This window comes from Zerene cesonia, chromosome 15 (genome assembly GCF_012273895.1).
Source record: "Zerene cesonia ecotype Mississippi chromosome 15, Zerene_cesonia_1.1, whole genome shotgun sequence".
NCBI lineage: Eukaryota > Metazoa > Arthropoda > Insecta > Lepidoptera > Pieridae > Zerene > Zerene cesonia.
The window spans coordinates 7586988-7604168 of NC_052116.1; the positions used below are offsets into that span (position 1 = coordinate 7586988).

At 33.2% G+C, this 17181-nt stretch overlaps 1 protein-coding gene across 1 annotated transcript in view; it reads left to right on the forward strand.

Moving 5' to 3' along the window:
• Window positions 1-13791: 13791 nt before the first annotated feature.
• The window catches only part of LOC119832203 (ETS-related transcription factor Elf-3-like), a 30249-nt gene continuing 26859 nt past the window's right edge, over window positions 13792-17181 (forward strand). The window contains exon 1 of the mRNA XM_038355830.1: window positions 13792-14774. Coding sequence (XP_038211758.1) covers window positions 13864-14774 — 911 coding nt within the window. The 5' untranslated portion in view covers window positions 13792-13863. The remainder of the gene's footprint in view (window positions 14775-17181) is intronic.

The window sequence follows — 17181 nt, forward strand, 5'->3', positions numbered from 1 at the left end:
CACTTTCTTTACATTCCAAAAGGGCCCCAAATTCTTGTGTGCCCAAGGGCCCCAGCACAGTCTAAGACGGCCCTGGTAGTATATCATATCACAACGGACAGGTTGCAATTGACATGCAAATAATTTTTGTTCAATTACAGTAATTGAAAAATCAAAAAAAAAAGTCTGGCGGTCTGGCAGGACACAGAAGACTGATCACCTACTTGTCCCTAAAGAAAATCGATCAGTGAAACGGATGTACATCATCTGCCCCATACCGCACTAGGGGACACGGGATTTCACACAGTAATTGTCAATATAAGTGATTAATTTAAGTACCTAAACTGTGGGTGGTAATGGGTAACAAATAAACACAATAATTTTTGATGTATATTTTTGTTATTTAATATAACTGTGACATCGCGTTGTTAGCTATTTCGTTCAATGCGCGAAATCACTTTTTATTTATTTTATTTTTATTTAATTTCGAGCAACTCAGACTCATTTTGTTAGTAACAATTAATTCTTAAAAAAACTATGTTAGTATATTATGTCTTATATAAAATAAAATAATTGTGACTACTAGGTATGCCAGCCACTACTACAATGCTATAATGGAAGCAGAAAGTTTGCAGCAGTGGTTGACATACCAGCAGTCAAGCCGGCTCGCTATACAGCGCATGATCTCATTTTTGAGCGTAATATATAGAATTTAATGTTCATATAATCTGTAAGCAATTTTGAGAACTGTTGTTTTAATTATTTTTATGCTGTCTGTCGAATATCCATTTAAAATCTGCTGATTCATTATAAAAACGAGAATTTTATCATATAAAACATATGTATGTTTATGCTATAATCAATGAGTATATATTTATTAATTCCATATACGGGCATTGTGGTATCAAACTCGCTATGAAGCTTACTGGCTATCACCATATAAATTATGCAAAAAATACTATACCATGCATCTAAGAACTAATTAACAATCCGCACTAAGGCATTAATAGCCGACAATATTTTAAATTATTTTAAATGGGATTATAATATCGCAAAATAAATATATTAATACACTTAGGTAATTGTAGTGTACGATGTAATATCATAGTTTTAACCGACAATCGCGAAAAGACGGGAGTTTGAGGATGCGACGCGTAATTTAATTTTTTGAAGTGGTCACTTTAGCATCCATAAGAACTTTTTGTTTCCCCTAACAAAAATATCGAAATTATTAGGATTATAACAAAAATATAATTATCATATTAAATCTATATCTTAATTTAAATCTAAGTTATAAGATGGCGCCTTCTAACGATTGACGTGATTCATTTAGGCTTAACAAGCTTTTTCCCGTGGTTTCCCACGCGTTTAATTCATATATAGAGTAGTTTAATATATGATATTATATATAAATTTTGATTGTTGTAATAATAATTGCAATGATCTTTATAAGGCGCAATGAGAATTTTATATTTATATAGTTCATAATTTATAGGATCAAGGATACACCAACATATTTTTAAGATCTTTAAGCTATATATACTAAGAAGCAAATATTACATTATGCATCACAATTGAGGTGGTTTAATAATAATATATTATAATAGTTAAAAAAAACTAAAAAACACGCTTTTATCATATTTTGCATTGTGATTGAAAAATGGAGTAATTTTATCAAATTAGTGTATTGTCATCGGTCCTCAATAGATCTACAAAGTTTGAACGAAATCTGGCCGTTTAAAGTGGGTCAAAATCGCGCCCAAAGAAGTCGGTTACAAACAAACATACAGGTGAAGCTAATAAAAAGCGTGTAAAAATCACAACCAATTTATCTAGTCCAGTGTATATGCAGGTCTAGAAGCCATTCAATGTGCTCTTTTTACTAAAGGTTTTTGTTGTGGATACACAAGTCAAAGGAGTCTCGAAGGTCGATGTTATATACAAAAAAATATAAGATAATCAGATACATATATACTACATATACGAGCACCTTCCCATAGTGTTTATTATTTTTATTATTACGTAAGGTATCCGCACGCTTTAGTTAATGGTGAAAAAATTCGGCACGTGTAAATTTAACAGTACCTACCATGCTTGGCGAGTTATAAACCGGTTTGTGATGATTAATCACTAAGGTTAGTCTGTTTTATATTTGAAACGTAGTCGATTATAATATTATAGTATAATTTATTTTATACTAGTCATAAAAATGGTCATGATTATTGAGGAATTTAGTTGCGTTCTCGACTTCAACTAACCAGCTCGTGTAAGAATATTATCTCAATAGTCCGATAATTAATACATAATTCCTCACTCACGTTCAATAATTCCGCCTGGTAGAAATCGCTGCCAGCGATAAGGCCAACTTTTGTGCATTGAAATCTAGATTATTAAGTTTTAAATGCATTTTTTATTGTGCGATAAAGAAATTTTCATTAATTAATTCATCCATTCACACCACGGATTCTTACTATTGAATCATCATGAAAGAAACCCTGATAAAACATGATTTTTACCCAAATTTAAGTGGCTAAGAATTAAGCTACCATAAATTATGCAGCAATAGTTTTCTGCCCGCGGCTTCGCTCGAGTAGTGAAAGGAAAATATAGGCGTACAGGCGTATAGCCTCTCCAAATGTTCATGGGCGGTCCTGGTCGCTTACCATTAGGTGACCATTGTCAACTGACATAAAAAAGCTTAGTGTTATACAGTAATTAGCGTAAAATTATGAACTAAATGGGTAGTCCTGAAGTCTCAGAGGTCCCAACCTTTAGTATGGGTATAGAATTATATTATTATTATCCTTATTTATTGAAAACCTTCTAACTGTAATTGAAACACGTCACCAGTTGTATTGACGCAATAACATTTACGGTATCAGAATGTATTTGCAGTTTCCTTTTGTTTTGATCAAATTCTTTTGTTTTTATACCGAACGAATATCGTATTAAAATTTAATAACACTCAATGGTCATTCGACCAATTTGCGATAGTTTGATGGACGCTCAGAGAAGAAATGACGTTCTGATAAAGAAGAGATTATACTGACCTTGTCAAATTTCATCCAGACATGGCGTAGTGTCTACGTGGAATGTGAACAAATTTCTATTCATCTTAGCTTACGCGTTATTAAATGTACTGACAGAAATTTATAGGATCAGACAAGCAATGAACATCTTGTTTTCCTTAATTACGACCACTGTTGCTAATCAACCCTTGACCGAGCCACACTACTATGTAAGTTGCTCACGGACACAAGGCCATTTTATTCAGACTGTATAATCTATATCTTAAATAAGAAATAGTCGTCATACTAGACACGTGAAATCCTATGATAATAAGTGCAATTTTCTAATAGTGAAAGTATTTTTTAATTCAGTCCTATTGTTTTTGTTTGAAAACATTACAAAATTCATATGTTTCCACTTTAGAATATTAGTTAAGATGATATAAAAGCTGTAGTTTGGATTACATTAAGGGGTGTAGACGGTGTTCAATATACAATCAATATAAGATATCGCATGCCTATGTTGTTGTTTTTATACTATATGAAACTTAACGTTAAGCCACGACATGGACCAAGACCGCGTCAATGCATATCCTACTAATATTATAAATGCGAAAGTTTGTAAGGATGTTTGTGTGTTTGTTGCTCTTTCACGCAAAAACTACTGAACCGATTGCAATGAAATTTGGTACGGACATAGCTGGACAACTGGAATAACATATAGACAACTTTTTATCCCGATATTCCTACGGGATACGGACTTACGCAGATGAAACCACGGGGCGCAGCTAGTACTATATATAGCCTTGAGCTTGAGCAATAGTACTAGATGTTTCAAGCTTACATGCAGACACTAGACATAGACAATTCACATAGTTTCAGTCATCATAAGTAATAAAAAAGTGGAATACAAACATTTAATGATGCCAAATTGGTCCACACATCACTTTATGTGTTGGAAAATGTTAGGCGAAAAGTCTAATGATATAAAAAATAAGTTAAAAAAACTACAAAAAAATGCATTAACGATAGAATCATCTAAATTGTCTCACTTTTATACAGAGCATACATACGTAGAGAAATTATTTAATCTTGGCAATCCTTATCACTTATCAGGAAAACAAGATAAACTGGTGATTCATTGTAGATTCACCGATTATTGAGTGAACAAAGTTTGTTTCAAATCCGTCCATTTATCACTGAGTTGGTTACATACATACAAGTATGCAACCATACAGGTGAGTTAAGCTCCAATTTGTTGTAATTTAACCAGTAAATTTCCCAAATATACAAACCAGGGATTGGTCAGACTTTTTCATTGTCACTATCGGGATTGAACTCAAAACTTGACCTGCCTCAGTCTTTGAATACCGTGTTTTTGAATAATTATATGTATTACTATCGGTCCGCCCCGGCTTCGTTCGTGGTACATATATAGCCTAAAGCCTTCCTCAATAAATGGGCTATTTAAAATGAAAGAATTTTTCAAATCGGCCCAGTAGTTCCTGAGATTAGCTCGTTCAAACAAATAAACAAACTTTTCAGCTTTATAATATTAGTATAGATTATATGTTGCATATGTAGTAATATTAATAAGCTTAACATGAGCTGAGAAAACTACAAGAAATTGTACACCTAAACAAGCGGATTTGAAAGTATATATACCTATAACGATGTGTTAGTATATGTAAATTTGCTATCTTTAATCTATTTCGTATTAATTATGTTGTATAGTATGAACATACCATACATAACTTATCGTCCATCACGTGCGAAGTGGAGGAAAACATAAAGAAATAAGCACGTGCCCAAGAAATTTAGTTATTAGTTGCATGTATTATTATGCCGTCCTATAATTGTTAGCTAGTTCATTGTTATGGTGATTATAATATAATTCTGTCATGCTTGGCTGGTATTAAACTTTTTATTTAGGTTTCCATACATATCCCTTACCTTACCTAGTTTAAAACTTATCCCTGTTCGCCCTTGAAACCAATTTAACTAATTGTGGTTACAACTATCAAACAAATAGTTATTAGACGCATGGTGTTGGGCAATGCTAGCAGCGCTATATGGGCTATCTAACACTGAAATAATTTTTCAAATTGGACCAGTAGTTCCTGAGATTAGCGCGTTCAACTAAACAAACAAACTCTTCAGTTTTATAATATTAGTATAGATTAGTGTTTTTGTTATTACTCCGTTTCTAATTTAGTACAGACCTTTATATTAAAATGCATGAATAAAAATAAAGATTTTATTAAATTATTTGATAAAATTTAAATGAGGACAAGTTGCTATGCAAATTCGCTCTTAACACGGGGCTTATATGGCAACCCCTTGTAAAATTAAGGGAAAAATTGAAGCACAATGTGCATTCATGCTCATAAATTTATCCATATACTTAACCAACCAGTAATGTCATAATTAGGTGATGTGTAGCTATCCTCAGCCTTTAATCAAAACTAAAATATTGTACCAACTCTAGGCAATAAGGAAAAAGATCACAGTGTTTTCTAATTATGACAATTGGTCTATAAATAGAACCAGCAAGAGGTGAATTTGAAATGTGTTGGGATTTACCCACTTGGTAAAGCTCTATGACACATAACAGTAGGTAACCATGTAACGAAAAATTGGGTTTAGGCGCATTTTACGAGGATAATAATTTTTAAGCAGTAAGCAAGTTTTTTTAGCGAAACGCTGTTCTGCCTTACTGTTATCATTTAGGGGTATGAAAAATAGATGTTGGCCGATTCTCATAGATACCGGATAAGCACAAAAAATTTCATCAAAATCGCTCAAGCCGTTTCGGAGGACTATGGCAACGAAAAGTGTGACACGAGAATTTTATATATTAGACTAGCTGCGCCCCGCGGTTTCACCCGCGTAAGTCCGCATCCCGTAGGAATATCGGGATAAAAAATAGATGTTGGCCGATTCTCAGACCTACCCAATATGCTTACCAAATTTCAGAGAAATCGGTCAAGCCGTTTCGGAGGAGTATGGCAACGAAAACTGTGACACGAGAATTTTATATATATAGATATTTAATTTCATTCATATTCGCTAAGGATTTAAGAATAAGGAATTTCGACCAGAAATTACTTGACAATTGTTCTTAGTGCACGTGGTGATTATTTTCTATTGTTATAGTTAAATCTAATTTTAATTAATATTAATATACGGTTGTATTTATTCAGTATAATAGTATTATAATGCATTATGGGGCGGGGTGCCCTTAGGCACATAAACCAATATAATAGAAGAAATTTGATTGCTGAGGTGGGGCCGTGGGTCTCCTACCGAGAGGCGTAGCCATGGAAAGGCAAAGGACGGGATTACGAATCTCGCCTCTTGATCATCTTATTGTATTTATTAAAAAAAATAATACGATAGTTCCGTAATAAGTTTTTCTTTCCTCTGGTTCCTCCTGAAAAACGCTAAAAATATATAACAATGTGGCTCTTTACTGGAAATATATATCCAGAAAAGATTAAATAATTATTTGAGGTTTTCCTTTACAAATGATTGACGCTGGATATACTTAAAATATTTTTTTTCCTCCTTATAATTGCTATGTAATATAATTATAAATAAAATACAATTAAATTTAGGCAATTCCAATAACTCATTTACAAATGGATATATTATCCTTTTCATGCCTTTTTTAAAATAAAACCACATCCAAAATATCTGAATAGAAAAAGCTTAATTGAAAATGGACACACTCGAAACAAACTAAACTCAGTATTATTTATTAATTAGCAATATTTTTTGTTTTCCAGAATTAGTCACAAAAGTACCAGGTTGACATAAACGATAGGAAGTTAAAGGAAAAAGTATAAACGCTGTGTCATCGTGCAGGTAACATGCTTATTTCGTCAGCACGTTTCCCCCGCTAACAAGTTCTTAAGATGTATGTGTTGTTTTATTTTAGCAGACGTGTTTGTAAAAAATCCGAGGACTAACATGCAATTGTATCACGGTCGTTGAAGCCTTGCTTTGTTAAGAAGAGGTTTAATGAGTTTTCAAACGACTTTAAATAAAAATCAAGCAATAATTTGACTGTATTTTTATGGCTTTGTTACCACGAACTTTGAACTAGGTGAAGCGATTTTGTTGTTTCGTTTCCGAATTTAAAGCTTTTGCCTCCCGTGTGGTCCCACTTCAATTTCGTCTAGTTCTGACAATTTGAAGGTGGTTCTGTTTTTTAAATGTACTATTTTACATTGCATAACATAAAAATTAACGTTTTAAATTAAGATTTTATGTTGAAATCGTAATTTATGTTTATAATATAACTATAAAAATATACATGTTCTCCTATCGTCTGTCCATCCATGAGAATACCAAAAATAATGGTACTAACGTACTGGTCATTGAACTATGTAATGGGGCGATAGTTCACGTAGGCCTAAATTAATTATACGTTCGTTTATCATAAACTTTACACGTATCACGAGGAAAACGCGTCAATGCAGCCATTTAATTACAGTTTATAATATTTTATGTATCGTTGATTGTATGAGGAAACCCGGCGGCCGCTGTGTTGCTAATTTCGGTGTTTTATGTTATATATTACATATATATTTCTCTAACAGTAATGCAATGAGTTTGCAATCCTTACTATTATTAGAAATGAAAAAGTAGGTCTCTGCAAGCCTAAGTCTGTATCTTCTTCACGCCTAAATCACTGAACCGATTTGGATGAAATTAGTACAGAGATAGTTGTTACCCTAGAAAATACATTACGGAAACTATCTGGGGAAACGCCGAAACTTTGTAATTTTCCCTTACTACACGGGCGGATAAATAAAATACCCAATATACGTAAAAAAACTAAGCTTAATTATGTAACAACTTGAAAGTGGTTCTGTCTTGCCTAATTCCTTTTGCCATGACAGAATCACTTTTTTTTAATCTTATCATCATCTTTATCATCATCCTGTTTTAAGGATACGTACCTATTATAAGATAAAAATAGCACGAAATTAAGACTTTCATAATTTGTTCTGTCATTAATAACGATTTGAAATCGATTTTTTGAGGTGTACAAGAAATGTATTTTCAACCGACTAAAAAGGAAGAGGTTATCGATTCGACTCTATTATTTGTGTTTGCTACCACATAACTTCGTATTGGGTTAACCGATATTAATGATTCTTTTTTTATTCGAAAACTGGTGTCATGTCCCATTCAATTTTGGATTTGTTGTGACAATTTCTCACCCTTACACCAATGGATAAACTATTTTACATTGGATAACATATGCCGAAGTTATGTTATTTCTAAAGCAATACTCGACAGATCACAGTTGAGGTTAGTCCGCTTAATACTTACTGGGCAATACGAGTCTATAACTATAGTATAGTCTGATATAAAAGTATGTGGGGGCAAGAACGCTATGGCACGAATTGGGCCAGCTCACACTTGGAAAGTACCACACCTCCTCAGAATGCCGGCGAAAAAATAGTGGCATGCCACTGTGTTTCGTACGGTGAGTGAGGAAGTCGAAGGCCTGACTCCTTTTCCTCATACGTCCCAGTCTTTTTTTTTTTTTTTTTTTATGTCATAGCGGGCAGCTGAGCTGGTGGTTCGCCTGATGGTAAGCGATCACCACCGCCCATAAACATTCGCAAAGGTAGTACCTCTGTGAATGCGCTGCCCGCTTTTATGGGGTACAGGAAAAGGAAAGGATTAACGACTGAAAAGAAGGAATGGACGGGTGAAGAAAAGGAAACGGGTCTCCGGCTCCCCCCTAGTCTATACTTTCTTTCCAGTCGTCAATCCATTCCTTTTCTCTTTCACCTTAAAAGCGGACAGCGCATCCGCAGACGCACTAACTACCTCTCCGAATGTTTATGGGCGATGGTGAGCGCTTACCATCAGGCGAACCGCAAGCTCAGTTACCCGCTATAACATAAAAAATAATAATAATAATCCAGCACCATTTAAGGCACTGTCTAGTCCAAGAAGTGTAAAAATTGTGTGAATAAAACTGTTCTTTTAGTCCAGTTTTAACAAATAGGTCACATGTGTATATATTTTAATTATGGCGAAACAAGGATAAAATCTCCTTTAATTGTAATCGAGACCAGGGCAATTTATTTTATAGCATTTTAAAATTAAGTATTTTGCACGTTTATTATTTTAAATACAGATGATTTCATACATTTAATAATTCATCATTTTGGGAACTAAAACAGTAGAGGAAATCTGAAACCTTGTTAGACTTAATTTTTTTATCTCAGAGTTATTGCGTCTATAGAAATACTACTAGAACCTACTACTGTTTTTAAAAAAATCTAAACTACCTTTAAATTTTTAGAACTTGACCCTATTGAAAGCAACACTCCATTTCGTCTCACTACACTGGAGGTGCAGCTTTCAAATAAAAAAAGAATCATCAAAATCGGTTCGCCCAGTCGAAAGTTCTTAGGTAACAAACACATAATAGTAAAGACAAAGCTATTTTTCTGAATGCAACGATATTTTAAATAATTCAATTTAAACAATAAAAAGGGTTTAATGCCATTGAAATCTCTCAGAAAATTAATACCATGCCATCCAGATACGTCGTTTATTACATTTCTACGCATGTCTTTCAACGCTGTTTAACATCTCAAGAATGAAACCATTATATGGTGCAGTTGTATCGATAGCGAACTGCATACTACACCAAATGAGTTTGTGATGGTGTGCTATAACATATATTATAAACATATTTATTTATCCTTATAATATTTCCCACAGCAATGATTTTAAAATCGTAGCTGAAAATGAACAGGAAAATGATGCTATATTTCAGAAAATGCTGGAAGATATCAATCCCAGTCCTTCACGCTTTTATTCACGTGTACGCTTGTCGGCTAGCGACTTTTTTAGATTCGATTTTGACCCATCTTTAAGGGATAGAATTATTTCAAACTATCTACACTTATCAAGGATCGGTGACGATAAAATAATTTAATGAATTTATCTTATTATCCTGATTAAGATAGACAGGATTGAAATAAAAATAATTCAAAAGCATACCTACTCTGTGTAAGAGGAAGTAACACAATTTAGTTTATTCTATCTTTATATCGTGTTTTTTAGTCTATTTTAAACTATATTTATTGTTTATCTTATAAGCGTTTCATTACAATTAACCTAAAAAAATATAATGCGCAGAAGTTTAAGTTTCAATCAATTCCAAAAATTAGTGTTCGCAACCTTAAAGTAAAACCCTTCTGAACTCTCTCTCTCTCTCTCTCTCATAATTGCTAGGATCCTTATTTAAGTTTCATAAACGGTTTAAAAAAAATTTTATTTAAAATGTCATGCTTGATATGACTATCTATTAAACTTAAAATGTAGATTCTTTAATATAATAATAAACAAGTGAAATGTATAACAATTTTGCCTCACATTTGTTCTTGCATTGAAATCCGTTCCGTAGTTTTAAAGATATAACATACCTATGAATAACTGTAAACATTCAAATAACTGTGCAAATACTGCAGTAGGTGTTTCTCTAATAGTGCTATTTATCAATAATAAAAGCTAGTATAAATCCTGTTTTCCATATTTTATTAACAATATTCGCTCGTAAACCTCCAGCCAAAATAATATCATTTTGCATGTGTGCTTTTAAAACTATTAATCACTACATAGTATAAAACAAAGTCGCTTTCTTTGTCTCTATGTACCTATGCCCATATGTATCTTAAAATTGCGCAACGGATTTTGATGGAGTTTTTTTTTTAATAGATAGAGTGATTCAAGTGGAAGGTTTATACGTATATAACATCTAGTAAACGCTAGATTTTATTTTATTTTATGGAATTGGTATAGAGGCCTGTTTACACATTGAAACGGTAATTGAGTGTTACATTTTTTTAAATATTCGATATTTTTGTCAGACATATTATAGTCAAATACTGCAAATATATATATATACGCAGATAACCGTTTTTCCGTAATAAGTTGTTACAGCACAAGCTGCATATGGAAAATTTAAATGCTAGTGAAATTGACATTTCAATTAGACGAGTAGGTAACCATTTCCTCTGTTATTATGCACTACAATGACCTATATTCTCAAAGTCTTTGTCTTTGTCCAGGCATGTTCGTCAATAGACATACCAAAACGATCCTCTAACACTATTATTTGCTAGTCGAGGTGTTTCAGCCGTCATAATTTTCCAATAAAATCTTATGGAATTGTTTTTTTCCTCGTGAATAATATGAAATAAAATTGCATCATATATCTTCTATGACGACTGTGGGAGCCGATCGGTCTGTCAGTATGAGAAACCCACATTGATTCATAACTTTTGCGTGCAATATAATGGTCTAGAAATGAACTGGATTTCGCGGTTTCAATTGATTTTAACGCTATTTAATTAAAACACGATATAAGCTATTATTTTACATTATAGACAACACAATAGTCTTTTTAATTAGAAAATAATACGCATCATCAAGCCAACGTTTGAACACAGTGAACTTCGACCTTATTTCTGTAGCAATACATACTATATAGTGTTTTTTCATAGTTGATCATACTACATAAATTTGGTTCTATAATTTTGCTATGATTTTTTTACTTAATACCGCTAACAAGAGACCCGACGCAGTTCCGCATGGATGTATCATGTAATTACTCTAAACACACACACACAAACGCGATTTCGAATAGCTGCACTAAATATTACATTACTGAGTAACCATTATTACGTATTTTAAAACGTTTGGGGATTGAATTTTTGTTATTTAAGACTGTTCTATGCAAGACAGAATACTTCATAACCTGGATTGATATATAATTCTGGATTGATACGTTTAATTTTCTTTTAACTATCCTTAGTTCGCATTATATATAGATATAGGCTTACGATTTCACATTAATCCCAACCCTAAGTCAAAGACAGATTAATATTAACTTATTGCTTAACGTGTTTTCTTGATCAGGCGAGATATCAGCTATATTAATACGCCAACAAGCAGGAACTATTAAAAAACTTTCTCACCGGCCGGCGCCGTTTAATTGCCCGGTCATTTTGCGAAATGACCACTTGCAATAAGTGCACGTAACACAGTGACAGAATGATGATTAATTGCGGTTTAGCTGTAACGAAAACGTGACTGCATAAGCATTAGCCTGAACAATGAAAGGGGCGATAATGGCCTACTTTATAATCTAGGTTAAATAGAATTTTTCAAATTGTTGTCTATTTTTTATTCCTTTGATTGCTATCTTAATGTTAACAGTATGATGCTGATATCTAATAGATCGATTTTAGACTAAACAGTTCAAAAGACTCACTTGAAGGGGTCTGCTTTAATTCGTGTTTCTGTTGCATATTATAATATATTTTTGTTCATATGTTATATCTGAGTTGTATGACAGTTCATAGAAACTTTCATCAATGTCCGACATTATTTTTATATTTTTCTTTTCATGTGACAGTCGGCAATGGAGCTGGTGGGACGCCTGATGGTAAGCCATCCAAGCCAGCTACTGCCGCCGCTACCACCGCCCATAAACATTTAGAGAGGCATAAGGTCCATTGCAGACCTTACGCCTCTACAAATGGATTGCCGACTTTTCGGGAAGGGATTAAGAAAGGATTGGCAAGAGGACTAAGGGAATGGACTGGGAAGGGTAAGGAAAAGGATATGGTCCTCCGGCTTCCCCACTCACCGAATGAAACAGCAGCTGTGGTACTTCTCCGTTGCGAGATGGCCCAATTCGTGCCGAAGCATGCTCGACTACCACATACAAGATTAATACAACGTGTATTGATTGTAAGACATCTTAATCCTATAAGAATAAAGAGCAAAAGCATTAAAATATAATTGTCGATTCGTAAAGGTGTGAATTATGTTCCACTAGAGAAACATTTTAATCATATAAAGCAGCTTCTACTTGCGACAAATTGGATAAGAGAAGTGTTATTCGTTCTGATGTAAAAACTGATATAATTAACATTTATTTTGGTTACAAACGAATTAATATTAGTTATGAGAAATTTATATTTTTCGACATAGGTAAATTTATAAAATGTAGAGTCGTAAACTTTGATAATCTTGCTAATATAATAACGGAAATGTTTGTGTGTGTGTGTGATTTCACCCAAAAACTTCTGCATATTCATTGAGTTACATATGTGCCACGGGCAAGTGGGGGCGGACCGCTAGTTTTTGTATATAAAGATAATATTCTGTCCATATTATAGTCCATATATAGTATAAAATATCATATAAAAAATGTTTTGCGATTCTACATTAAAACTTCTTTTGTTATTAAATTGGCTAAATATGTTAAAAAAAGAGTCGTTATAATGTTACATAATTTTTTATGTACTTTATATTTAATCATTTTGTTTTTTTTCATTTAGGCCATGAACGCTTAATGCTTAATAAGTGTTCACTTTGAATTATTTAATATAAGATAATACAATTTTTTAGTCCTTCTCAATGAACACAATTTTAGAAATAAATATTTTCCTAATAAAAAATTAAAGCCATAATTTATATATCATAACTATAATATTTATTTGAGACCGATTAGTCTCATCTCACTCATCAACTCTAAAAATTTTAAACAACACTTCAAACAATTGCCCAATATTTAGCACGAAAGTGTATCATCTAATAATCGAGGATATCAAAACATTTATTCATTGATATGTTTGCCAAAATTGAGTGCCTATTCGTAAACAAAAACAATGGTACAAGAAAAGCGTGTTCCACTAGCGTACGCAGCACGTAGATCACGAGTACGGAGAGTAAACAAAACTGGGCTGAGATATCGCGGTATGAATAACGCGCACCTCACTCCCGCCGCCCATTCTGTCGCGAACCGCCGGCAACTCCGCACGTTGCCATGATTGACTACGCGCGCCCTTACGATCAAAACATGTGTGATTATTATCTGCCGCAGTCGCCGCCGCCCGCGCGCCTCGACGATTTCCAAGTTTTCAAAAAGGGATCCGCTACGTGCACCTACGGGAACTACTACACTACTTACGATGTCCTCGCAGAACCTGAGGTGGACTCCGCCACCAATGTATACCACAACCTCGTCAATCTCAGGGAATCGTACCGCCAGGAGGATTGGAGATACAAAGGTGTCATCGAATGGTCGGCGGACGACACTTTCTCTTGGATCTTCGATTGCGCCGTCAATGAGGGATACAATGGCTATGATATACCATTTTATAACCTCAGAGTCCCTGGTATAGAGTTCAAAAACTTCGGACGAGAGGATATTCTTCACAGAATGATGCATCCCAGCATTGATCCAATCGTATCAAGGAGGATAGCCGATATATTATATGATAAGTTGCAGATACGTTTGAGTGAAGAAATGTTACGGCACTCCACGGTGCTGAAATATGCGGATCCTTATCAAAATCAAGAATCTGTGCAAACAATGTTGGATTTGGACTCAATTGATCACAATAAGAATAGGTTGTATGCATCAGATTATAAGCCAAACGACGGCAGTTTTATGCAACCAGCTGACTCAAGTGACGATGCTGAAGATGTTTTTGGATCACCGGAAACCGCATCACCCGAATGTGCCTACGGTAGTGATGGAAGCAAATCAAGTGATGAAGAAGACAAGCGGAAATTGTTTAAAAGACCCCCCGGCAGGCCGAAAGGCAGCGGCAGGAAAGTTGGCAAGCGTCCACGAAGCGTGTCCGTCCCGGAGTTCCTAAGAAACTTATTGTTTGATGAGAAATATTGTCCGTCTATAATAAAATGGGAGGATTACTCGCAAGGAAAATTCAGGTGAGCTAGTTTCCATGAATTTTACTGTTGTTTATGCATGTTATTTGCACAAGTATTCGTGACTGGACTTTCTGTTGTTGACTGCATGTAGATTCTTTGAAAACACGTGGGTTGGCACATGCTAATGTAATGATTTGAAGCGTTTGAACAATACCTCTAGTACGTGCCGATGGCTGCGCTGAATGCATTTTTAGGACCCATTGTTTTATAAAAGAAAACATTGACTTTGAAATTAATCTGTAAACAGATATTAATTACTTTAGAAGAATTAGTTAATTAAGATGCGGTGTTAAAATGAGTATATGCAACATTTTAATTTACTTAATTGAATTTCGAATAGTAATAATATATGTAGGTAGTGTAATTAAACCTATATAGGTTATTGCATTTTTTATTGTAAAAAAGCGATAAAAATTTTTTGTTTTACTTCTTAATATGGAATATAAATATCGAGGCTTGCGTTACCTTTAATCCATATTTCATATACAGTTATTTATGAAAATACCTATATGCCAGTAAAAAATGCTTTTAAATTCTTGGTACTTGAGAATTCCGTTAAGAAAAATTAGATTCCATTAACTAGTAATTGAGAGTATACTTTAAAGTATCTTTAATGTTATTTTGTTATTAAATAATTAATATTTAATTGTTAGAGTCGATGTAGAGTTACAGTTTACACTAAATACAATAAATTATATACAACTGTTTATTTTTAAATCGGTAAAAAATATGAATAGGTCCTAGACTCTAACAATATCACATTTATATTTAAAGAATTAATTTCCTCAATTATGGTGTTTAATACACGCTTGCTAGATGGCATCATCGGAATTTAATTACAAAAAGTGGTGAACTGAGGCTTGTATAGGAATCAAGATTAACATATGTATTGCTCAGTGCTTACTTTTTGAATTTTACGCAATGATCTTGATTTTTAAAGCCTCTCCAAAAAATCAAAATATGTAGAGAGGGTTGAAGTATACATGAATTGGTGATTAAAACTCTACAAATCATGTTCTGATAAAAAATTAATTTATTTCAACACATAAATGTTCTTGATTTTACTTTTAATTTCGGACATACTGAAACGTTTTTAATTTAATAGAAACATTAGCTCATTATTTTCAGATCTTTTGTGTGTTTTTTACTTTTATGTCTAAAAACAAGGCAGTATAATTGCTTCAGTCATAATTTTATTATTTTTACATAATTTGAAAACTCTAAAATGTAAATAATTCTCAGCTCACAATATTATAATAAATTAACGATGGCTATATATCGTTTTGTTGTACTTTATAGTTTTTACGTCTTTTGCTTGTGTTTCTCATGCCCACGTTTTTATGCGCGCCTTAACCTTGTGAATCTGTCCTTGCTAATGGCTCACACGTTTCTGGACACATATTGAATTTTATTAAAAGGGTACAAAGTTTTAAACTGCTAAGCAACATGAGTTGTGTTCAATTGTGATCCCAACTTCGCGATTCTGACCTTTATTTTTATTTTTTTCGTATGCAAAAGTTTACAGTGTCCATTATAGATGCATGCATATATTTTTTTTCGGTACTGATTTTTTTCGTCAATAATCAAATGTCAAATTGAATAAATTATTCGATTGGATTCAGACAGATTATTCTATTTGCGTCCGTTTTTTGTTTTATTCATAAAAATTAAAAATAAATTATATGTTTTAAAATTAGAATATGATAATTATTTTAAACAATAAACGATAAAAAACCATAGGGTTTTTCAGCAATATGCGTGTAGTTAGTATATGTATACGCACGTATATTAACGTGTGTGTATGTATGTACACACACACACTCTCCGCATTCACGTTTGTGTTAATACTTGGTTCAAAGTAAAGAAAAAATATTACATAACTAGGACACACCTACCAAATGTACATGTGTTATACACACTAGTGTTATTGAATTGTGAGCATGTGTGCAATGTAAATATTATTTTCTATGTTTGGATATTTATTTACTAGCATTGTAACCGGTTTTTTCTGAGAACAAAGTACATAATCGTGTTTACGTGGAATACTCTGTGTAGTTATTAAGTTCAATTAAAATCGTATGCTTTTAATGCCGAGTATGCAATTCTAAAAATTATCATTGATATTATAGTCAAGTTAATACTAGTATTTAATTTAATTATTGTGAATATAATATAATACATATCCGCATATAAATGATGTGTGTAAGATACACACATTCAAAATGTATACTAACAATATAAAGCTGAAAAGTTTGTTTGAACGTTCTCATCTCAGGAACTACTGGTCAGATTGGAAGTATTATTTCAGTGTTAGATAGTCCATTTATGGCATAAGCCTATATGCAATAATTTAATATCATGTACGATGTGGGTGAAACCGCGGGGGCACAGTTAGCTATATAAAAAG